This window comes from Gopherus flavomarginatus, chromosome 1 (assembly GCF_025201925.1).
Source record: "Gopherus flavomarginatus isolate rGopFla2 chromosome 1, rGopFla2.mat.asm, whole genome shotgun sequence".
Lineage (NCBI taxonomy): Eukaryota > Metazoa > Chordata > Testudines > Testudinidae > Gopherus > Gopherus flavomarginatus.
Genome location: NC_066617.1, coordinates 351,122,947 through 351,148,147, shown reverse-complemented (window position 1 = coordinate 351,148,147; position 25,201 = coordinate 351,122,947). Strand labels below are relative to the sequence as shown.

The window sequence follows — 25,201 nt, the reverse complement described above, 5'->3', positions numbered from 1 at the left end:
AATATCATACAACATCCCAAATATACTGCTGTATCCCTTGAGCTGCATGAAACGTTCTTCAGCTGACTGTATTGCACAATCTATCACCTGGTTTAAGAATTCAACTTTGAATTGTTGTTTGGGGTCTTTTATAGGATTATCCCATGCCCTGTAATCAAAATGTCTTCTTCTTTGGTGACTCTTGTATTCTTGAATGGGTGGGAAAATAGCTTCAGTGTGAAGTTCCTCTGCCAACTTCTGTGCACTCTTCAGAACGTTTTGAAATCCCTAATCTGACCAATAAGACTGTAGGTATGAGTTTGCTTTGTCCACTTGTTCCATTGCTCCAGATATATCAAGGTCAATACCTTGGAGTCTCTTGCTTACAACATTTATTTCAAACAGTATGTCATGCTACAACACTAAGCCACACAGAAATCTGAAGTTATGTATGTTTCTGGTGATTCTATTTCCCTCTGCCACTGTTCTCCCATGAACAGTTCCTCTCATAGCATTATCCTCTATAATGGCAACTATGGCATCATCTATCTTCCCAGTTTGGTGTTTGATAGGCTATATCGCCTCCATTCAACTTTCCCATTGTGTGGCCTCAGTGGTTTCAGTGTCAGAGAGGATATTCCCAGATGTTGCTTCAAAATTTGCCATCGATGAGTTGATGCAGAGAAAAATACATAGATGCTTTGAATTACATTAAAAAAATCAGCAGCCTCACTGGAAGGTGATGCCGCATCATTGACCACCAAGTTCAATGAATGAGAACTGGATGGGACAAAAAAAGCTTGAGGGTTTAACTCTCGGATCTGTGTCTGTACTCCTATGTTTTTTCCTCTCGTATTGGCACCATTATCGTAGCTCTGACCTCTCATGTCAGCTATCAAAATTCCCGTAGCTTCCAGCTTTTTAAGAAGCACATTTGTCATACCAGTTCCTGTAGTATCATCAATGTCAATAAATTCTAGAAAATGCTCTCAGACAGTCACCATTGCAGGGACATTTTCACTAGGTTCTGTTATTGTCGCAAAATGCACCATTCAGTCATTTGTTCCATATGGCTGATGTCAGGTGTGCAGTCCAGAATAACAGAGTAATATCTTGCTGACTTCAGATCCGCCACAATCTTCTGTTTGAGTTTTGCTGCAAGTAACTGTATGATCTCATTTTGAATTGTTTTTCCAAGGTAGTGGTGTGTTTACATTTCTTGGGTGGTGACTCTTCTTAGATGATCCTGGAGTATAGCATCAAACTCAGCCATCGGCTCCACTATTTTAAGAAAGTTTCCATTGTTTGGCACATACAGCCAATTTGAAGTGCCACACAGTGCTAGGTTTTGGGAAGCAAGCATTCTCACAATGGCAATGAGTCTTTTCAGAACATTTTGCCAGTAAAGAGACTCTGAGACAATCTTCTCTTGATGCTGATCATCTATGGTGGCCTTTAATCTTAGTCTCATCTCAAGCTCTTTCTACCTACGGAATGCTCTCTGGTGATTTGCTGCCTTCTCATGGCATGCCAGATTTCTAGCCAGATTTTTCCAGTCTTTTGTTCCTGTAGAACCCAATGTGGCTGGAACATTAGACTGCAAGAGTTTGCAACAAAAACAGTATGCAGCACTCTCCACTTTGTCACCATTGGGGATTTCACGCCAGTAATGTGTTGGATGGAAACTTCTATTTTCATTGTCTTTGGGGAACATGAAGTTTTTCATTTGCTGTGGCCAATGCAGCACAGGGAAGTCCCTCAGGCTACTGCTCAAGTGGGTCCACAGTCCTGGACCATCTAGACTTAAGAAACTAAACTCAGCAGCAGCTGTTTCTTGCGCCTCCACCATACTCTTCTCTGATCTACATTTTTCTTCAGGAATGCGCATAGTTACATCCATTTGAGATGGAGATATGGATGCTGCAGTAGCTGCCAGGTCACCTGCACTCTGACTAACTGGAAGATCAGGCGTCTTCTCACCACTCACATCCTCACCGGGGCTGGAAGGCTCACCGTGATCTTTTGTGCCTATGTATCTCAGGAAAGCCCTTTCTGCTTAGATAGAAAAGCTTCCTTTGCTTTCTTTCTTTATCTGAATACTACCCCAGAGGAGTGTCTTCTTCTTTCACTCATGACTGCTGTTCTGTGCCAGCTATAGTGGCTCTCAACACTCAGTTGAAGGGGACAAATAAGCAGGCTGGTAGCAGGGCCTGAGTGAGGGAAGATATCAGCATCTTAAGGGCCTAACTGGCTCCTATTACTTCAGTTGACTGCCTGTTCTCCTCAACTGGGTTCAGGGAAGCAGCAGGAAACAGGAAGCTCCCTGAGAAGCTGGTGTTAATCAGTCCAGGATCCTGGGGGTGCTAGAGAGGTACATAAGAGGCTCGTCCTCCTCTCTCTTCCTGCAGCTCTTGCTACTTTCTATTATTCCCTCTCACCTTTTCCCCTGACTGCCTGTTATGTCGGTTGTGCCCCCCTTCCTCCAGCACAGCACTCACCACTCTGCATGTAGAGCAGAAAGAATACATATGCACCAGCAGCAGACACAATTTTCTACACTGGGTCCTAGTGGCGCCCCCTCACAGTTTGGCACCTGAGGCGGCCGCCTCAGTTCGCCTCATGGTAAGGCCAGCCCTGGCTGGCAACGTCCGTGCACTGTTGGGTTAGCTGTCTTCTTATCATAGGTGTCTTTGACTCTAGCTCCGATTTCAGGGATTGAATCTCTGAGTTAAGAACCCAGCTTTAAATAAAACAGCTTTTCTTTTTTTTTAATGCACAAAATAAGCAGGTAATCTTACCTCGTTATCTGTGCCAACATCAAGCAGGACAGGCAGACACTGTTGCGGGTGAACTCCACCACAGGCTGTGTACAAGGCAAGTTTCCCTACTGGGATCCCCATGCCATAACTTCCTAGATCTCCTAGACCTAGAATTCGCTCTCCATCTGTCACCACGATGGCCTGCAGATAATGAAAAGTGTCCATTATACAGCTTTGCCAATGCTTTATTTAACATTGTTTGCAGTACCAGCTCCCTAGATTTTTATAACAATGCAGTATTTTAGCCACAGTATGGGATGGAATTTTGTCCCCTGCATAGGTTACTGTACTACTTGTTATCACACAGGTGCAAGTCAGCCATGGGGAGATGGCTAGGAGGGTGGCAAAGCATGGTGGAAAACATCAGTGAAGGACTCTGAGCCCTGCTCTGCCCTGCAAACCTATGTTGGTATGACTGTCACTCAGCAGTATGGAGAATCCACACCCCTGAGTGACGCAGTTATGCAGTGCAGACAGCACTCAGGGCCGGCTCCAGGCACCAGCTGACCAAGCACATGCTTGGGGTGGCACCTTGGGGCGGGGCGGCACTGTTTTGTTTTTTTTTGCTTCGTTGGGGCAGCACTGGAGGGTTGTTTTTTTTTGTTTCAGCAGTGCATCGCTCGGGGGGGCGGGGGCTTTGGGCAGCGTGGCGCTTGGGGGAGCGGGGGCTTTGGGTGGCGCAGCACTGGGGGGGCAGAGGCTTTGGGCAGCATGGCGCTGGGGAGGTGGGGGTTTGTGTGGTGCTTGGGGGGCAGCGTGATGCTCGGGGGTGGGACGGTTGGTGGCACGGCGCTCTTCTTTTTTGCTTGGAGCAGCAAAAAAGTTAGAGCTGGCCCTGACAGCACTATGTCGATGAGAGGTGGATGGATGACTTAAATTCTACCACAGACTTCCACTACAACTTCAACAACCACTACCCATGAATTAAACTCTCTTGAACACTCTCACAATAGCATCAACTTCCTGGATACCATGATCAGCTTTAACACTGGAACCTTACAGACAACTATATATAAGAAAACCAAGGATCACCACATCTACCTCATAAATCCAGTAACCACCTCAAACACACCAAGAAATCTTTATATACAGCCAGGCACTCAGATACCAGAGAATATGCCCTGAGGAAAATACAGGCACTCTGGGATATACACTTTAATACACTCACAATCACCAAATAAGGACACTCCACCAGAGAAGTAGATCACATCATGGAATGGGTCACTCAAATACCCCGAGAGAACCTGCTTCAATACAGAAATAAAACCCCCTCCAACGGCACACCCCTGGTTGTCACCTACCCTCACACTGGAACACATATGGAGTTATACCAAACTACAGCCCATGCTCAGTGGGGAACCCATCCTGAAAGAAATCCTTCCTGAACCCACTCTTCTGGCTTTCAAACAACTCCCCAGCTACTTCAGGCTCATCATCAGAAGCAAGCTCCCCACAGACCAGGACACAGCAACTCAAGGCAGCACCAGACCCTGCCAGAACAACAGATGCAAAACTTGCAGACATCTCTCCACTGTACAATGATCAACACCCATCGCAACACCCCTTTCAAGATCCCTGGGACCTGCACTTGCCCATCACAACATGTTGTGTACCTCATCCAGTGCACTAAATGCCCCAATAACAACTATGTGGGTGAAAACAATCACTGCACTTTTGAATGAACTAACACAGGAAATGATAAAAGACAAAAGCACGACATAACCCATGGGTGAACACTTTTCACAAAGCTATCACTTTATATCTGACCTCTCAGTCCTCATCCTCGAAGGAAACCTGCCCAACACTTTCTAAAGGTGAGTCTGGAGCTTAAATTCATAACTTTGCTAGACACTAAAAGTCATGGACTGAACAGAGACACTGGATTTATGGCTTATTACAAGAATGTGTAACCCACTAGCCCCCCCATTTTGTCCTATGACTGCAGGGGTGTTAACGGGCCACTTCACCTTGAATGGTCCCGTACAGAGTATGTGCTAAACTGTTGGAGCTTGTATTTAGCTGTGACACTCGGAGTACCTACCTTTCCCAGACCGAAAGAAGAGGTCTGTGCAGCTCGAAAGCTTGTCTCTCACCCTAACAAAAGTTGGTCCAATAAAAGATATTACCTCACCCACCTTGTCTAGCTAATAATCAACCAAATCATTTTCCAGAGTCTCAGATCCTGTCTCATCCAGCTTAGCATCCTCAGCAAAGCGTGCAAATTTTCCTTTAGGTCTTGTATGCCAATTATAGTGGGCAATTTCTTGAATCACAGATTCACCAGGCCAGACTGATGGTGCTGCACCCACTATGCACAGGTGCCATTGACTACACAAGGTGTGAGGCTGAGAATTGGAGAATTGGGCTGGCAGAGAGCAGAATGCAGAAGTTGTACATGGCTGTATGGACTGGAGAAGAGAAAAATCACCCGAGTTTGCGAAGTGCTTTGAGACAAAAGGAACTACATAGACATAAGCTCAATAGAGCAACTAGTGTAAAGTTTTAGTAAAGCTCCTAATGAACAAAGCTCAATGAACATGGCATTTGCCCGTAGCTGAGAAAAGCAGGCTTATGACCGAACCCTAGGATTAGGACTCAGGATTTCTGAGTTTGTTTCCCAGCTCTGCCACAAACGTCCTTTGTGACCTTGGATGAGTCACTTAACATCTCTGTGCCAGTTTCCTCCTTGGCAAAAACATATTTATCAGCCTCAAAGGGATGCTTTGAATCTTAATTAAATAATGAATGGAAACTACTTTGAGATCTTTGCAAAGAAAGCCTACAGAAGAACAAAATACTTATGAGTCCTCTTTTGATTTGTTTGTTCCAATGCAAAACTTGAGCTCAGAGAGATAGGCTGCATTGCCTTTTGGAAGCTTCAAACTCTGTTGGATTATTGTGAGAAATGAAAAATATTTGAAAGCTTTCTCAGCTCCATAAAAAGAAATCAAACATACCTTTATATCTTCTTCGGGCCAGGAGTTTAGCAGTGTTGCAATATGGCCTTTGTCGTGAATGGTGATAAACAGTCCACTAAGAAATGAAACAAAAACAAACCATGCTATAAATCAGTAACTACAAGGTAAGAGAGAAGAGTAGGTGGGAGCTGATTTACTGAACCCAGTCATTAGACACTTATTACTTATCGGTGTGGAAATACTACCCTAGTGCACTTGTTAATATCAATGTTAGGGATGATCTTATAACCTTTGGGCTTAAAGACTACATGATTAGCCCTTAATGCCACCTATGTTGAAACACCAAGACCTGTTTTGTCACTTTTCCATTTCAGTCTGGCAAGAGTCAGATTTGGCTCAATGGACATTTCCTTAAAATAAGACCTTAAACATAACAGAGATTGGTAATTCCACTTTTAGACCATTAATAAACTCTCTTGCAATAAGCTTATGGCAGCCAGTACATGGTTTTGGCTACAAAACACACAAGGAGGCAATGTGGCTCAGTGACTGGGGCTACAGAGACCTGGGTTCCATTTCGGACTCTGCAAGTCATTTCATCTCCCTGTGCCTCTGTTTACTCACCCACCCTTTGTCTGTTTTGTCTATTTCGACTGTAAACTTTTAGGGGGAGGCCGCATCTTGCTTTGTATTTGTCCAGAGCCTAGCACAATGAGGCTCCCAATGCATCTAGGACTGTAGGTGCTTCTAATAATAATAATAATGTAATAATTGGAGATATACCTATCTCCTAGAACTGGAAGGGACCTTGAAAGGTCATTGAGCCCAGCCCCTTGCCTTCACTAGCAGGACCAAGTACTGATTTTTGCCCCAGACCCCTAGGTGCCTCCAAAGACAAAGGTAACCACCTGCCTATTCACTGGGAAACCAGATCAAGATGACAGAATTATCGAACCATCTCTTTTAACATCTGCTTTAGTGTTTTCAGATATAATGTTTTCTTTGCTATCACTCCTAGATGTACTACCCTCTGAAATTGGTATTTCTAGAATAGCCTCTGCAGTGTTATTCAGAGTGACTGGCTTATGTTGCGATGCCCTTTTTTGAAATACTTTACCAGCGATAACGCAGAAAACAGCAGCCTGACGTATCCATTATATATATGGAAAGTAGGTGCCCAATCCTGCAAGGTGATAAGCTCCCTCCACACCCATTGGCTTCAGGAAATCTTGCAGATCAGAGCCCTTGATTTGGACTGGGTGCAAGAAATTAGAGGCAATATAACAATCTGCCTATATATAAAAATATAAAATAAAAAAATAAAAATATAATGGATACTATGCCATATATCTATCCATTATTATATTCTTTTTTTATTGTTATATATATCAGAAAGCAAATTTTTATATTACCTCTAATTTCTTACAACCAGTCCAAATCAAGGTCTGTAACCTGCAAGATTTACTGAAGCCAAAAGGAGTGGAGGAAGCTCATCACTTTGTAAGATTTCCATTTCACAACTGTCTCTCTTAGGGCTTGTCTACACTACAAAATTAAGTTGACTTAAGTTGATGTACAGCCACCACAGTAACTAACGTGGTGGTTCACATCCACATTTGCTCCTTCTGCCATTGGTGCGCGCCCTCACCAGGGGCACTGACAGTTGTGTGGGGCTCAAAGCTGGGCTCCCCCGCTGCTGACAGCCACCCTGGCACTGATAGCCTGAGCTGCCAGCCAAGCATGGGTCTCAGCTGGTGCCCGGCTGACATCTTAGGTTGTCAGCGCCGGGGAAAGGGAGGGAGAGCACCAGCTGTCAGCCTCACTTGGGGTTGACAGCCAACAGATGATGTAAATAATGCAGTGTCTACATGGACACTGTGTTGCCCTAACCACATCAACATAAATGCTCCACCTCTTGTGGAGATGGAGTTATGTTGGTGTAGCAGTGGACTTACTTCGGCAGAAGCAGCATTCTAGTGCAAACACTGACACATTAGGTCGACATAAACCACCTTGCATCAACCTAACTCTGTAGTGTAGACCAGGCCTTATAATGCTGCAGCCGCGTCACTGTAGCGCTTAGTGCAGATGCTATCTACGTTGATGGGAAAGCTTCTCCTGTCAGCACAGGTACGCCACATCCCTGAGAGGCGGTAGCTAAGCTGGCGGGAGATGCCCTCTCATAGCGCTGCTGCACCAGGGATTAGGTTGATACAATTGTGTCGCTCAGGAGAATGGAAAATCCACACCCCTGAGCGACGTAGTTATAGCGAGATAAGTTTGCAGTATAGACCAAGCCTGATTGTCTGTCCTAAATCATGGAACACGTGCTAGTGATAAGCATTATTCTGTAAGACAGTTATAATTATTAACAACATAGCATCATGAGGGAGCTCTGGAGCCGCTGGAGAAGTAGCTTGGCATTTTTAAGCCACAAAAGCTATTCAGTCCAGGCAAATACAGATCATTTCATGGTTTTGTCTTCCAATATAAAAACAACAGCTACAAAGGAGATATTTTATAGGGCTTTGAAAAAACATCCCCATTCCAAGCCCAGAACACTGCTGCATGAGCAAACCTAACTGGAAAGTAATGATTCATTTGAGAACAGTTAAAACAGAAGAGTATACAACTTTTTACAGCCATTAGTTGCTTTTGGCAGGAGACAAAAGGAATTTTGCTGTGCACTAGACTCCTGCTGAGAATCTTGATAAAAAGACCATGCTCTTTTAAAACAGAGGAAATACAAAATATAGCGATAATTTCTGTGGTAATCAACACAAGAGCACACAGGAAAACTGTAAATGTAATAAAATTGAGTCTATTAGTCCACGTACAATGCTTTTAAACAGTCCCCACTAACCAACAACAAGTTAACCACATACACATAGAATCATAGAAGATTAGGGTTGGAAGAGACCTCAGGAGGTCATCTAGTCCAACTCCCTGCTCAAAGCAGGACCAACACCAACTAAATCATCCCAGCCAGGGCTTTGTCAAGCCGGGCCTTAAAAACATCTAAGGATGGAGGTTCCACCACCTCTCTAGGTAACCCATTCCAGAGTTTCACCACCCTCCTAGTGAAATAGTTTTTCCTAATATCCAACCTACACCTCCCCACTGCAACTTGAGACCATTGCTCCTTGCTTTGTCATCTGCCACCACTGAGAACAACCTAGATCCATCCTCTTTGGAACCCCACTTCAGGTAGTTGAAGGCTGCTATCAAATCCCCTCTCATTTTTCTATTCTGAAGACTAAATAAGCCCAGTTCCCTCATCTTCTCCTCATAAATCACATGCCCCAGACCCCTAATAATTTTCATTGCCCTCTGCTGGACTCTTTCCAATTTGTCCACATCCTTTCTGTAGCGGTGAAAAATTGGATGCAGTACTCCAGATGTGGCCTCACCAGTGCCAAATAGAGGAGAATAATCACTTCCCTCGATCTGCTGTTGGACTAATACAGCCCAATGTGCCGTTAGCCTTCTTGGCAATGAGGGCACACTGTGGATTCATATCCAGCTTTTCGTCTACTGTAATCCCCAGGTCCTTTTCTGCAGAACTGCCTCTTAGCCAGTTGGTCCCTAGCCTGTAGCAGTGCATGGGATTCTTCCCTCCTAAGTAAAAGATTCTGCTGTTGTCCTTGTTGAACCTCATCAGATTTCTTTTGTCCCAATCCTCCAATTTGTCTAGGTCACTCTGGGACCCTATCCCTACCTTCTAGCATATCTACCTCTCCCCCCAGTTTAGTGTTATCTGCAAACTTGCTGAGGGTGCAATCCATCCCATCATCCAGATCATTAATGAAGATATTGAACAAAACTGGCCCCAGGACCCACCCCTGAGGCACTCCGCTTGATACTGGCTGCTAACTAGACATCGAGCTGTTGATCACTACCTGTTGAGCCCAATGATCTAGCCAACTTTCTATCCACCTTATCCACCATTCATTCAATCCATCCTCCTTTAACTTGCTAGCAAGAATACTATGGGAAACCACATCAAAAGCTTTGTTAAAGTCGAGGTATATCACGTCCACCGCTTTTCCCATATCCACAGAGCCAGTTATCTCATCATAGAAGGCAATTAGGTTGGTCAGGCATGACTTGCCCTTGGTGAATCCTTGCTGACTGTTCCTAATCACCTTCCTCTCCTTCAGGTGCTTCAAAATGGATTCCTTGAGGATCTGCTCCATTATTTTTCTGGGGAATGAGGTGAGGCTGATCTGTCTGTAGTTCCTCAGATTCTGCTTCTTCCTTTTTCAAAAGATGGGCATTATACTTGTCTTTTTCCAATCATCTGGGACCTCCCCTGATCGCCACAAGTTTTCAAAGATAATGGCCTATGGCTCTGCAATCACATCAACCAACTCCTTCAGATCATGCAGATCTTCTCTGGCCTATCTCAAAAGCATTAACAGATGCTAATCTTCATTATAAAGATATACAGTAATCAAAGGCATATCCATTAGGATGGTCTTCACATGATTCTGCATGAAAAAGGGACTAGTTGACCAGATTTTGAAAGTACAAATTAGCAACATAACTAAAAAGCATATCAACTCCCCCCGCCCCCAAAAAAAGCTGTAGTAAGAATGTATTATTTCATGTATTTAATGAAAGCAGCAAAGAATCCTGTGGCACCTTATAGACTAACAGACGTTTTGGAGCATGAGCTTTCGTGGGTGTATTTAATAGAGACACCATTGTGTTAATTTCTGGGCACACTTTACATGGATCATTCATAATTTTTTTCATAATAAAGCATATAACCTTAGAAATCCCATAGGATCTAATCAGCTATTTAACCTCTTTAAAATGTCCATCCCTAGACATTGTATGTGCCTTTAGAGACTCAGAGCAAAATTTAGTGATGAGTCTAATTTGCATGATAACTTGCCACAAATTTAGTATAAAGCGTCCTCTGGGTTTGCACAGGTGTAATGGACTGGCTCTGTCAGTGGAACCCAACAAACAATTCTGTTGATAACTGCACAAGCAGGAATAGCATCCAGCTCACGTTCTGAGCTGCACTGGCTATGCAGAGACTACTGCAGGGAGTAGATATAAGGCAGTGTCATTTTTACAGTCACTTTTCTGAGTAGATGTGACACAGAGAGAGACACAGTTGCTTGCTAATGTACTGGGAAATCCTCATGTCTAATTAATGCCACCAAACAGTACACAAGAAGTATCTGAGTAACCAAAAGATAAAGTTCACTTAGAAGAAAACATGTAGCCTGAACAACAGACTGCTGCTTCTGGTGTGCCCTCTATTCTTCTTTGGATTAGGCTTCGATACTTTGCTTCCTGGAAATTAAAAGATAACTATATTCGTGCTAGCCTACTTGGCACTTAGTGAGAATGAAATTAGTTAACAAAAGGTCAATGACATTGCTCAAACCACTCAGGGGAACTGAGTACAGTGCACGTGCAATCCTTCTGACAGACTCATTTTTTACTATTAATCTGCCATTCCAAGCATATTTCACTATAATGCAATGTGTGGTCCCTTCTCCCCACTCAAAAAATAGAAGAAGTGAATATATAAGTGGCGAGCTAGAAGCCAAACAGGTCATAGGAAACAAGGCTGATTAAAAATTAACTGCGGTAAAATTAACTGAGTCCAGCCAGGATGCACAAACTCTGCAATTCTTCCAGCTAAACAATAACCTAAGGAAGGAGTTAGCTTCATGGGAGGTAAGGTCACATGCTTTTCTCCAATATGCAGCACAGAGTGATCCAATCTACACTTGTGACTGGGCTTTAGAGCAGGGCAGTTGGCACTGGTATTGTATTTGGCTGCTTCCTCATCACTGGTTTCACTCTAGTCTGCTCAGGAATGATGAACACATAGTTGATTCTAATATGCCTCTCACCCATTCAGCCTGTCTAATCCACATGACCTGTATGGAGGACCATGAGATTTTACTCTTTCTTCTTTCCCAGATCTTTCCTCGGAAGATGGTTAGTCTCAGGCCTGGGAGACAGGAGATCTAGGATCCATTTTTGTCACCAACACAGGCTTCTCTGTGCCTCAATTCCATGATCTGTGAAATGGGGATAATAAAACTAATCTGCCACACAAGGGCATTTTTCAACCACATGTCTGAGGTAGTCAGTCCCTTTGTACTTACACTTTCCTTTCTGCTTCTGTTCATAGAAGTGCTCCCCGAATAAACTGTGAAATTAAATTTTTTTGCCTTTGCATTTGGTTACTTATCTCCCGAGTCATCCAAAACATACTGTTATCACTTAATATCTGTTAAGCCTGGACAATGTTCTTGGTACTGTACACGACCTGAAAGGAAGACAGTCCTGGCCCTGAAGAGCTTCCTGCCCAGTAGACCAAACCCAAGAAGACAGGACACACTCCACGCCTGGCAGAGGAAACAACATCGGTTTATTGCTGATTTTTCTAAAAATAATCTTTGAGTGGTTCACTTCTCGTGGGCGTCCTGGAAAGAGCATAGCAGATGGTTGCAAACAAGAGCATTCTTTTTCTGCTTTCATTTAATGAGATGCTGGTTTTCAAAGACAAACTACTAACAACAATACTGGTTAGGTCATTGGCCTAGGAGGTGAGGGAGCTGGGCTCAAGTCCCTGCTCCACCAGAGACTTCCCTGGGCAGGTTACTTAGGCGCTCGGTGTCTTGGCTTCCCATCTGTAAAACTGGAATATGAGCATTGCCCTGCCTCATGGGTGTTTGTGAGACTCCAGCCAGTGGGAAACGCAGAAGCCAAAGCAGGGACTGTTGCATTAAGGGAAGGGGGTAAAATGGGGCCCAGCTGGGCCACCTCTTCCCCCAGTATCCTCTGGACCCTGAACTGTGCAGGGGAGACCCTCTGCCCCAAATCTGGGGACACTAGGATCCCGGTGGTGCCTTCCCTCCCACCCACCATGTGATCTTAGGGGAAAACTGCAGAGAGGAGCCAGCCAGAGCCTTCAGCCGATAGGGGCAGAAGCAACCAAAGCACTATGCCATTATTGACCTCTGGACATCCCAGGCAAAACTGTTCTGAGGCCTGTGCTGGTTGGCTGTTTGCTCCAACCTGCTGCCTTCCCCCCCTCACAGTCTCTTCCCCTGAGCTTCACTTCACATCTGCCCCTCTTCTTCCCTGCCCAGCCCTGGCCCTGTTACCCCTTCCCTTTTCTAACTACCGCCAAAACAACCTAACAAACAGCCCCTTCTCCCCTGCCCACATAGAACTAACCCAACATTGGCTGCCATCACGCCACTCGCTTTGCTTGTGTGTTCTACCCCTTCCTGCACCCTGGGTCTCTCAGGTCTATTGCGACTGTAAACTCTTCAGGGCTGGGACACCGGCTACTGTGTTTGTACAGTGCCTAGCACTGGGGCTCCGAGGCGCTACCATAATACACATAGTAATAATGAGTAAACTACATTAAAGATTGTGAGGGGCTCAGATGCCATGGTCATTGGAAACATAAGTACCCAAGATAGACAGGAAAACACAACAAACTCTAAAGCCCCCTAAAAGGGCTATTCTCATCTCAGAAGGAAAAAAAGCATGATCAAGTGAGAGAGGAATCTATTTCTATAGTATTATTAAGCATTTTGATTTCAGCTATAGGCGTACGTGGTGCTTCTCAGAGGGATGCGGTCCCTGGATCAAGCACCCTACTGGTCTAGCTATAGAACATGAAGAAATTAGAGCTTAGCGAACAGGACCTGCTAACAGGGAGTTTCGCCAGGGAGTTCTCTAGGTGAAGGAGGAGCAAATACAGCATCTGTGGGGTAAGTTTGTGTTTGCGGGTTACTTGCTGTGTGCTGAGCTTGTGTTTGTCAGTCTGTTTGGTTTGTTTGTTTGTTTGTTTGTTTGAAGGACCGTGTGCTGTAGCTGGCAGCTGGAGGTGGAGCTACTAGGAAGGTTTGAAAGCTAGAAGCCTCTGGTAATTGGCTGAGCCTTAACCAGTGGGCGGGGCATTCACTCAGGCCAGGGCTTTATAAAGCTGCGCACAAGCGACCAGGGAGCTTAGCAAACAGGAGCTGCTAACAGAGAGTTTCGCAAGGGAGTTTGGAAGGGGAGTAGGAAGGGAGTGGGGGTCCCTTGTCGGTCTCATCTGTGACCCATTGGTCCCCTGAACCTATAAACCAAGCCACATCCAAAACCTTTCTGTTTAAAGCAGAGCAGAGTGGACAGGGAGCTGCAGATGGGAATTTGAGAGAGTTTGACAGAGGGAGGCTTACGATGGTTAGGAGGACCCACAACACCTGTGGCAGCACTGCTTCTGTCTCTTCCACCTGCGCCTGTAGCCAGACAGAGCACCAAAGCATGGATGCTTTTACCCAGATTCTGGTGTGGGTTTGCAAAGACGGTAACTTGCAATTTCCGCTTACTGATATCCAGGCTGGGGGTGGCATCCAATGTGAAAGGTGCCTAGTGGTGGAATCTCTCAGGCAGCAGGTGGGAGAGCTACAGGAGGAGGTGGCTAGGCTGAGGAACATCCATATCCATGAGCAATTCCTGGACAGTATCCATGTGGAGACAGCTGACGTAGCTGTCCCAGTTCACAGGACTACTGACACACCAGTGGGGGAGGAGATGGGTCAGGGTGGACACCGGCAGCTGGTTACTTCTGGAAGCAGGCAGTGCTCCACCCCTGCTGCGAACCCTCCTGCTGTGGTACTAGATAACCGTTATGCTCTTGATAGAGGAGAGAAGGAATCACCCCCAACAGTTAAGGAGGGGAAGTACCCCTAAGGCTGGGAGGTCTGCTGCCACCACTGATAATAAAAAACGTAGGGTAGTGGTGGTTGGAGACTGTCTGCTGAGGGGGATGGAGACACCCATCTGTCGCCCTGACTGTTCATCCTGGGAGGTATGCTGCCTGCCAGGGGCCCATATCCGAGATGTTACAGAGGCATTGTCGAGGATTATCCGGCCTTCTGACTACTACCCCATGCTACTCATCCATGTGGGTACAAATGATACTGTGAGGTGTGACACTGAGCAGATCAAGAGTGACTACAGGGCTCTGGGAGTACGGGTTAAGGAGTTTGGAGCGCAGGTGGTATTCTCTTTGATTCTTCCTGTTGAAGGTAGGGGCCCGGGCAGAGACAGATGCATTGTGGAGGTGAATGCCTGGCTGCGAAGATGGGCTTTGGCTTCCTTGACCACGGGATGCTATTCGAGGAAGGACTGCTAGGCAGAGATGGTGTTCACCTTTTGAGGAGGGGAAAGGCCTTATTTGCGCACAGACTGGCTAACCTAGTAAGGAGGGCTTAAAAAGTAGGTTCGATGGGGACAGGTGAGCAAACCCCACAGGTAAGTGGGGAACAAGACCTGGGAGATGGGTCGGAAACAGGAGGGAGCACGGGCTATAATGGCAGAGAGAAAGGAGGGTCAGGGCAAAGCTGGGAGGCAAGATCAAACCAGTATCTTAGATGCCTATATACAAATGCAAGAAGTATGGGTAATAAGCAGGAAGAACTGGAAGTGCTAATAAATAAATACAACTATGACATTGTTGGCATTACTGAAACTTGGTGGGATAATACACACGACTGGAATGTTGGTGTGGATAGGTATAGTTTGCTCAGGAAGGATAGACAGGGGAAAAAGGGAGGAGGTGTTGCCTTATATATTAAAAATGTACACACTTGGACTGAGGTGGAGATGGACATAGGAGACGGAAGTGTTGAGAGTCTCTGGGTTAGGCTAAAAGGGATAAAAAACATGGGTGATGTCGTGCTGGGAGTCTATTACAGGCCACCTAATCAGGTGGAAGAGGTGGATGAGGCTTTTTTCAAACAACTAACAAAATCATCCAAAGCACAAGATTTGGTGGTGATGGGGGACTTCAATTATCCAGATATATGTTGGGAAAATAACACCGCGGGGCACAGACTATCCAATAAGTTCCTGGACTGCATTGCAGACAACTTTTTATTTCAGAAAGTTGAAAAAGCTACTGGGGGGAAGCTGTTCTAGACTTGATTTTAACAAATAGGGAGGAACTCGTTGAGAATTTGAAAGTAGAAGGAAGCTTGGGTGAAAGTGATCATGAAATCATAGAGTTTGCAATTCTAAGGAAGGGTAGAAGGGAGTACAGCAAAATAGAGACAATGGATTTCAGGAAGGCGGATTTTGGTAAGCTCAGAGAGCTGATAGGTAAGGTCCCATGGGAATCAAGACTGAGGGGAAAAACAACTGAGGAGAGTTGGCAGTTTTTCAAAGGGACACTATTAAGGGCCCAAAAGCAAGCTATTCCGATGGTTAGGAAAGATAGAAAATGTGGCAAAAGACCACCTTGGCTTAACCACAAGATCTTGCGTGACCTACAAAATAAAAAGGCGTCATATAAAAAATGGAAACTAGGTCAGATTACAAAGACGAATATAGGCAAATAACACAGGAATGCAGAGGCAAGATTAGAAAGGCAAAGGCACAAAATGAGCTCAAACTAGCTATGGGAATAAAGGGAAACAAGAAGACTTTTTATCAATACATTAGAAGCAAGAGGAAGACCAAGGAAAGGGTAGGCCCACTGCTCAGTGAGGAGGGGGAACCGTAACGGGAGACTTGGAAATGGCAGAGATGCTTAATGACTTCTTTGTTTCAGTCTTCACTGAGAAGTCTGAAGGAATGTCTAATATAGTGAATGCTTACGGGAAGAGGGTAGGTTTAGAAGATAAAATAAGAAAAGAGCAAATAAAAAATCACTTAGAAAAGTTAGATGCCTGCAAGTCACCAGGGCCTGATGAAATGCATCCTAGAATACTCAAGGAGTTAATAGAGGAGGTATCTGAGCCTCTAGCTATTATCTTTGGGAAATCATGGGAGACGAGGGAGATTCCAGAAGACTGGAAAAGGGCAAATATAGTGCCCATCTATAAAAAGGGAAATAAAAACAACCCTGGAAACTACAGACCAGTTAGTTTAACTTCTGTGCCAGGGAAGATAATGGAGCAAGTAATTAAAGAAATCATCTGCAAACACTTGGAAGGTGGTAAGGTGATAGGGAATAGCCAGCATGGATTTGTAAAGAACAAATCGTGTCAAACTAATCTGATAGCATTCTTTGATAGGATAACAAGCCTTGTGGATAAGGGAGAAGCGGTGGATGTGATATACCTAGACTTTAGTAAGGCATTTGATACGGTCTCGCATGATATTCTTATAGATAAACTAGGAAAGTACAATTTAGATGAGGCTACTATAAGGTGGGTGCATAACTGGCTGGATAACCATACTCAGAGAGTAGTTATTAATGGCTCCCAATCCTGCTGGAAAGGTATAACAAGTAGGGTTCCGCAGGGGTCTGTTTTGGGACCGGCTCTGTTCAATATCTTCATCAACGATTTAGATGTTGGCATAGAAAGTACACTTATTAAGTTTGCAGACGATACCAAACTGGGAGGGACGGCAACTGCTTTGGAGGACAGGGTCAAAATTCAAAATGGTCTGGACAAATTGGAGAAATGGTCTGAGGTAAACAGGATGAAGTTCAATAAAGATAAATGCAAAGTGCTCCACTTAGGAAGGAACAATCAGTTTCACACATACAGAATGGGAAGAGACTGTCTAGGAAGGAGTATAGCAGAAAGAGATCTAGGGGTCATAGTGGACAACAAGCTTAATATGAGTCAACAGTGTGATACTGTTGCAAAAAAAGCAAACGTGATTCTGGGCTGCATTAACAGGTGTGTTGTAAACAAGACACGAGAAGTCATTCTTCCTCTCTACTCTGCGCTGGTTAGGCCTCAACTGGAGTATTGTGTCCAGTTCTGGGCACCGCATTTCAAGAAAGATGTGGAGAAATTGGAGAGGGTCCAGAGAAGAGCAACAAGAATGATTAAAGGTCTTGAGAACATGACCTGTGAAGGAAGGCTGAAAGAATTGGGTCTGTTTAGTTTGGAAAAGAGAAGACTGAGAGGGGACATGATAGCAGTTTTCAGGTATCTAAAAGGGTGTCATCAGGAGGAGGGAGAAAACTTGTTCACCTTAGCCTCCAATGATAGAACAAGAAGCAATGGGCTTAAACTGCAGCAAGGGAGATTTAGGTTGGACATTAGGAAAAAGTTCCTAACTGTCAGGGTAGTTAAACACTGGAATAGATTGCCTAGGGAAGTTGTGGAATCTCCATCTCTGGAGATATTTAAGAGTAGGTTAGATAAATGTCTATTAGGGATGGTCTAGACAGTATTTGGTCCTGCCATGAGGGCAGGGGACTGGACTCGATGACCTCTCAAGGTCCCTTCCAGTCCTAGAGTCTATGAGTCTATAACACAAAGTGCTTCACACACAAGCAATGGAGCACCTTATCGTACAGCATTAGAGAAGAGAAACTGAGATAACGTGCCTGAGTCTCTAGGTAGCCACTCACACATGCGCAGAGTGAGTGCTGAACACTACCAGATCAAAATGGTCATGCAAGGCCCCTGATCCTGCAAACACTTGTGCACATTCAAGTGGGTCATCCATTCTGATCTCCTGTATTCACAGATCATTAAATTTCACCATGTGCGTAGTTCCATTGAAGTTAATGGGGCTGCACACAAAGGTACTGCTCTTCCTGCATACCACGAATTGTAGGACTGGGACCTAAATGACGAACAAGGCAGAGAATTATGGTGTATAAAAACCTCTTAAAATTGTGCTCTGTGTCTTTAACTTCTCAGGGGTTTTCTCAGACCTATGTGCAAGCAAGCAGGGGGTTCTGTACGGAAGCATGCAATCAGAGTAATCTTGCAGCCAGCCAGCCTAGAGTAAGGTGGGGAGAGTTGTGCCGCTCTATAATTTTAAGGAGCAGCCTGCTTTGTCTCTCTCTGTTTTGTGATTCTTGTGCGATATTGTGCCATAAACAAAGTAGCGTTATGTTGCAACCTTCCAGCAGAATATTTTATGCTTTTATCTAACTTCTCAATGTGTCTGCCATAAGAATAAAATGAAGAATCAGTGTTCTATTTTTCTATTTTGAATACAGGGATGGTGCTCAGGTATGACTGCAATGAGGGTCTTATAGTAGATTAAAACTAATTGAACATATCAGATATCAGCAGAGCAATATACATTACAGAAAATAAATGAAAACAATGAGGAGTCCGGTGGCACCTTAAAGACTAACAGATTTATTTGGGCATAAGCTTTTGTGGGTAAAAAACCCACTTCTTCAGATGCATGGAGTGAAAATTTTGATGAAATGATGAAATGACTGAAGAAGTGGGGTTTTTACCCACAAAAGCTTATGCCCAAATAAATCTGTTAGTCTTTAAGATGCCACTGGACTCCTCGTTGTTTTTGTGGATACAGACCAACACGGTTACCCTTGGATACCTGAGAAAATAAATGAATACACCTAAACAATTTTGGCTAAGGGCAGACTGAAATACATCACAGCTCAGTGCTACTGTCCAAAAAGGAAGATTGATTCTACAGATCAGACTGCTGACATGCAAGAGGCAAATTTCTACATTCATCATTTGACAATTTAAGACAGAAGGTTGAAATCCTGGCCTCAAATAAGTCAATGGACATTTTGACTTCAGCAGGACCAGGATTTTGCACAATGGAGGTAAGGAATCTGTGGAAGGCTGTTACTTAAAAAATGATGGGCCAGATCCCTGGCTACATCTGAGGACTACACAATGGAGCTCAGAAATGGGCTACAAAGGTGGCTGTAAGCATCTTTTGCTTCTCTGATTCTGGGCTGACTGTGCACCAAGCCTGGTTCAGTACGGTAGATTGCTGGCTGCCAACAGCTGCAAAGGACCTATGCAGCAGCTGGGGCCCGATGCCCCAGCCACCTCTCCTAGCCTGGCCATTGCAGAGTGGTGAACCACTTCATCCCTTTTCCTAGCTTTGTGGGTCTGGCAGATCCCCCTTCAGGGACTTTGGGGCCATTTTGGGCTGGCACAGCCAAGGCTCTGGGCCTTTACGCTTCCAAAATCAAACATGAAACTGACACATTATGCAGCTTGGGTCTCCAGAGCCTTCTCAGTCAGCCACACCCCTTATTATTATGATTATTCTTTTGTAATCACTGTGGTAACAGGATTAGATGCTCTGATATAAACTTTAAAACTGTTTGGCCCTTTTTGGAAAGCTAGAGTTTGTAACATGCCTCTGGGATATCGTCTTTGGAGACATTATGTTTTAATATGCACGTATTTGTCTAAATATTGTATAATCAATCAGCAAACTGGACAAAATCAACATGGTAACTCAGTGATTTTTAGAAGTTTGTTTACATGTAGATGGAAGACTTTTCGGCAATAGTCAGATTTATTTATAATTCAGGGAAATAGTGTGTGGGTACTAATGAAAAACAAATAACACAATCCAAAGCAAGAGTGATTCTTAATATATTCAGTTCAGAGACTTATAGGACAAAACCCTACTGTCTGTACATGATAAGCTTTAGCCTGAAATAATCCATTTGTGGGAGAGGGAACAGGGCTGCCTTCACTAGTCATGTAAACATTTCTAAAGCTGTCATCACATAGTTCAGATGGGAAAACTAGAATTTAATATCAGACCCAGAAAATGCAGTTTCAAAAGTTCACGATAAAAGGCCCCACATGTTTAAACATCCAGGATCCTGAGGGACTGAAAGTAGATATGCAGTAAAGAGCATTTAAAATACTGTTTATGAATAAGTAAAGACAATTTAAAATGAAAACAGATTCTCAATACTAATTAGTGCACAAGTATTTCTGATGGAGACCTGGATCCTGCAACGTCTTTGGCATGGGCAGACTCCTTGCACATCCCTGGAGCCCCATTCACCACTTTGTGGAGGGGAGAACCCATGGCAGGACCGGGGCCTCTGTCATAACTTTTTGATCCAATGAATAGTTTGCCACATAATTATCAGGTTTTTTTTTAAAATCACCCTAATATAGTACATAAAGAAATGAGCCTTTTCCCTGTTTCAGAAATGGAGGGGTTAGCGGCAGGGGCTGAGGGTGACAAACATCGCGCAGAGCACTTGTGAAGCAGCATGGAGGTGGACTGGAGGCTCTAAACCCATCTCTAATTCCATTCTAAATTCTGATTAAGGAGAGGTAATGAGCAACACGGCTGTGTCTGATCACAATCAGTTGCACTTATTCGAGCCTATCACTCTCATGGGCAGACTCTGCTAAGCAGAAGGGCTTTAAGCCAAGTGTTCTCATGTATCCTTTGCCAATCCCAATGGAATGCTTCACATTAAGATATTCAACAGTACAGGCCCCTCTTGGGTTTCGAGACTCAATTGAAGGCTTTATTCAGCCTTAATTTTCAGAAATCGTTGTATTTTTAAGTATAACCCTGGGAATGACCCTTGCATTTTAGAGGATTGCATGAGGATTGAGCCCCAGAGCTCCTATTAACGTCAATGTGTGGTTAAAATCTGCGCAATTCTGAAGATTTACGGCCTTGATTTTTACATATTTGGAGCAACCACAGCTCTCACTGGTTCACCAGTGCTGACCTGTGAAAAATTAGGCCGACGGTGGCTAGTCTATTCTATGATGTGGATAGATCAGAGCCATGCTTCTGGCAAGACCAGACATGCTGAGGTATTCCATCCACCATCCAATCAGTGTGCAGGTCAAGCCTAGACTCATTAGACACTGCCCGCGCGTGAAGAGCAGAATGAGCCACAGGTTCAGCCTCCGGGATAGAAGGCTGAGTTCATTCCTCAACCTGTTCTGCAATTGAGACCCCCAATCCCAGCCCTCACAGCATGATGGACACCTGGCAGTGCCTAGGCCACTGAGAATTAGAGAGGAGAAAAGGGTACCAGTTTACCAGCATTAAGCATTGCAAAGAGAGGCACACTGCTGCCTATGGCCTATCTTAAGCAGCAGTATCATAACTGGACTTCATCTATTATAACTGTCAGCACATCCTTTATTTCATTTTACGGGCTCATGCAAAAGTTAAGAGATCAAGTTTGCCTGGAGAAGTTAAACTAAATCCTAGCCTGATTGCGTTTCCTTCTCATGCTGAGAAAACTCCATTGCGACCCACACCTACACTTTTCAAATGCACCGCAGGGAGCCCCAAGGATAAACAAAGAACTTGGACAAAGTGTGACACAGAGAACAAAAAAAGGAAAGAAAAATATTTGTACAGCATCAGGGCAATTTGCCTTCAGCTAAATGAAGTCTAATCTGGCACATTCTGTCCTGGCTAAGTGGATACATTTATGAAAATGTCTCTATCACTATTTTAAATTGCTCTTATCAGGCACACAAACATGAATGGCTAAATTTTCAAAAGTCACGTGCCTAAGATGTGCATGGCTTGCTGTATCCTACACTTAGCAGTTTATCTTCAGGGCTCTGCATATCAGGCATAAGACATGAAATGTTTGGAAATACAGCATTAATGACCCTCTGTTCATCCCACTCATAGAATTATAGCTGGAAAAGACCTATCAGGGCCTAGCTACTAGCCCCCTGGCTGGCACAAAATCGCTCCCTACACTTAATTTTCTAATGTTTTGCCTGGTCTATTTAAAAAAGCCTCCCAAGACCCTGATGCACCCATCACTTCCTTTGGGAGACTGTTCCACCACTTAACAAATCTCACCCATAGAAAGATTTTCATGATAATCCATATATCTTTTCCCTTTCACTTTCATCCCATTACTGCTTGATATACGCCCAGGCACCAACCTAGATATTTCTTCCCCCTCCTTGGTGCTTATCCCACTGTAACTCCTCCTTATATCAAGATGCCCAAACATACACCAGGGCTAAATTAACAGCTCTGATTCTCCTTCCTGAAAGGCTCCTGCACCTCAACCCGTGGCATCTCTTTTCTATTTTCCGTTTCTCTATCAGCCTTCCTCCGAATTCTCCTCCTTCCTGTCTCTGCCTAAATTCTTTACTAACAAAACTGATGCTGTCTGACAAGTGCTCTGCTTCCTTCTGTGGCTTCCCTATTCCCCTCTTCAAAGCCCTCCTGCTTTTATTCCAGTCACAGAGAAATCTCTCCTACTATACACCTCATACCCCACTTGTCCTGCCTCCTTGACTGCATCCTCTTCCACCCTGATACATACCCACCTTCCTTTCTCAGCTGGGACCTTTTCCTTAGCCTGCAAATGCATTCTCTTGTACCCCCTATCCCTGATCAACCCTCGCTTGACCTCCTCATGCTCCTCCTTTGAGCCTACCTAATGAGAAACTGCTTAGGGAATTCCACTGGCCTAATTTCAAAACAACTCTGACATTTGGGGTGAAATCCTGGCCTTCTTCGTCAATAAGAGTTTTGTCATTGACTTAGATGGGGCTGGGATTTCACCCCATGTTAGGCAGTTAGTTGTGATCTCAGATGTCATGGGGTGCATATTCTGCTCCAGAGAGACTAGCGGGTAAGAGAGGAGGATGAAGAGAAGCAGAGAGGGGGACAGAGCCTTTTCCTAATGAAACAAATAGTTGCACTACATTATAAACTATGTGCCGGCCATCCCCTTAGGCCTGCTTGGCTTTGAGGGAGCATGTGGAAGATTCCTGAACCTAAGACACAGCATAGATTTCCCTTAGCTAGAAAAACTCTTGAAGATATTGAGTTGCCTTGAAAACGACCCTATGAGTTTAAATTACAATGTGGGGGAGAAAGGATGCTGACTCTTCCTTTCCCTGTCTCCCTCCTGGTTAACCCAGCTTCCTGCTTTGGGGTACCCAGGGTGTGTGTACACAGCTCTTGGATGCATGTTAGGTAATTCACGGTATGGGAGTAGGGTTGCCAGTTGTCTGGTTTTTGACCGGAACACCTGGTCTAAAACGGACCATGGGAGCTCCATTAAAATTCCGGCCAGTGGTGCAGCAGGGGCCTGGGGCTAAGGCAGGCTTCCTACCTGCCTTGGCTCTGTGCGGCTCCCGAAGGCGGCTGCTAGATCCTTGCAACCCTGGATGCAGGGAAGCTCCATGCATTTCCTCTGCCCGAGTGCCGGGTCTGCAGCTCCCATTGGCTGGTAACTGCAACCAATAGGAGCTGTGAGGGTGGTGCCTGTGGGTGCAAGGGCAGCATGTGTGGCCTCCCTGGCTGCCCAGGCATCGAAGGGCCGCAGAGACCTCATGGCCACTTCCTGGGAGCTGCGGTAAGTGCCGCCGGGACCCTTCACCCCTTCCTGCATCCCAAACTCCTCATCCCCAGCCCCAAGCCCCTGCCTGTACCCCAAACCTCTCATCCTTGGCCCCACCCCAGCCAGAGTCCTCACCCCCACAGAACGCTGCTGGTCTGTAGCCAGCCAATTTGGCATGGGGAGATCAATTGTGGGGGCCATTCATAAGCAGATCTGCTATGCCATTGATAAGGCGCTGTCTAACTGGGCCATGAAGCTGAGGTAATGCTCAGAAGATTATTGATAGCCTTGCATGCATGGGGTTCCGAAACTGTATAGGGCAGTGGTCCCCAACCTTTTTGTGGTCAATAGCACATTCATGTTTTCAGAAGAGTGTGGCAGGCGCCAACAATTTTTCAAGGCTTATTTTGCATTTGTACATTAAATAATATGAAAAATATCATATTTAATATTCTTCCCACTCTGGGTTGAAATAATACGTACGTTGTCTCTTATTTGAACCACTCATGTTGGAGTAAAATGTTAAAAAAATAATAAATTTAAAAGCACAAGAAAACAGCTGTATCAGTGCAGGACGAATACTCACAGACAGGGCTGGCTCCAGGCACCAGTGGAGCAAGCAGGTGCCTGTGTCAGCACATGCTATGGGGCAGCATTCGGACCATTCTGCAGAGGCGGAGCAGTTTTTTTTGTTTTGGTTTGGGTATTTGGTGGCAGTTCTGGGCAGTGCAGGGAGAAGCCTGAGAGAAGCTGCACAGCTTGCAACCCTGGAGTACTCTGTCCCCAGCAGACGGGGTGCCCTGGTATCTCTCCCCTGCTGGGCACTAGGCGGGCCCCGTGCCTGTTGGGGACAGAGAGCACCGGCGCCTGCAGCCCTGGAGTTCTCTGTCCCTGGCTGGCGCATGGCTGGAAGAAGCCGCAGCCCCGCGCCTGCTGGGGACAGAGAGCACCGGCGCCCATGGCCCTGGAGTTCTCTGTCCCCGGCAACCGCAGGGCTGCGGCTTCTTTCCCCTGCTGGGCACTAGGCGGGCGCACATAAATGCCCCAGTGGGCACCATGACACCGGCGGGCACCATGGCAACTGATGAATGATGTTGCCCCTATACCAATGGTGAAAACTATCATTGTCTCCCCTTCTCCCTGCCCTCCGTCAGGGCGCAGAGTTTCTCCATGGTGCTGCAAGGATGACTGGTGGACCACCACAGCAAGTTTACAGACATAAATTAATGCAGAGTGGTCTGGAAGGGTCCACAACGCTAGGATCTTCTGGAACTCAGTAGTATCTAAATTAATGGAGAAAGGATTGTTTGCCCCTAGACTCACTGTAGATATTAATGGGGTGGAGGTTGGTCTGGTTATTTTGGGAGACCCGGCAGATCCCAGAATGTCCTGGCTAATGAAGCCATACTCAGGCCACTTGGATAGAAGGAAGGAAC

The 25,201-nt window shown here is 45.1% G+C and overlaps 1 protein-coding gene across 2 annotated transcripts in view; it reads right to left on the bottom strand.

The window, feature by feature from the left end:
- The window catches only part of ME3 (malic enzyme 3), a 200,944-nt gene that overhangs the window by 60,684 nt on the left and 115,059 nt on the right, over window positions 1–25,201 (bottom strand). For both annotated transcript variants that reach the window (XM_050941335.1, XM_050941326.1), the window contains exons 4-5: window positions 5,756–5,831; window positions 2,778–2,939 (exon numbers count right to left, since the gene is read on the bottom strand). In XM_050941335.1, the coding sequence (XP_050797292.1) occupies window positions 2,778–2,939; window positions 5,756–5,831 (238 nt within the window). The remainder of the gene's footprint in view (window positions 1–2,777; window positions 2,940–5,755; window positions 5,832–25,201) is intronic.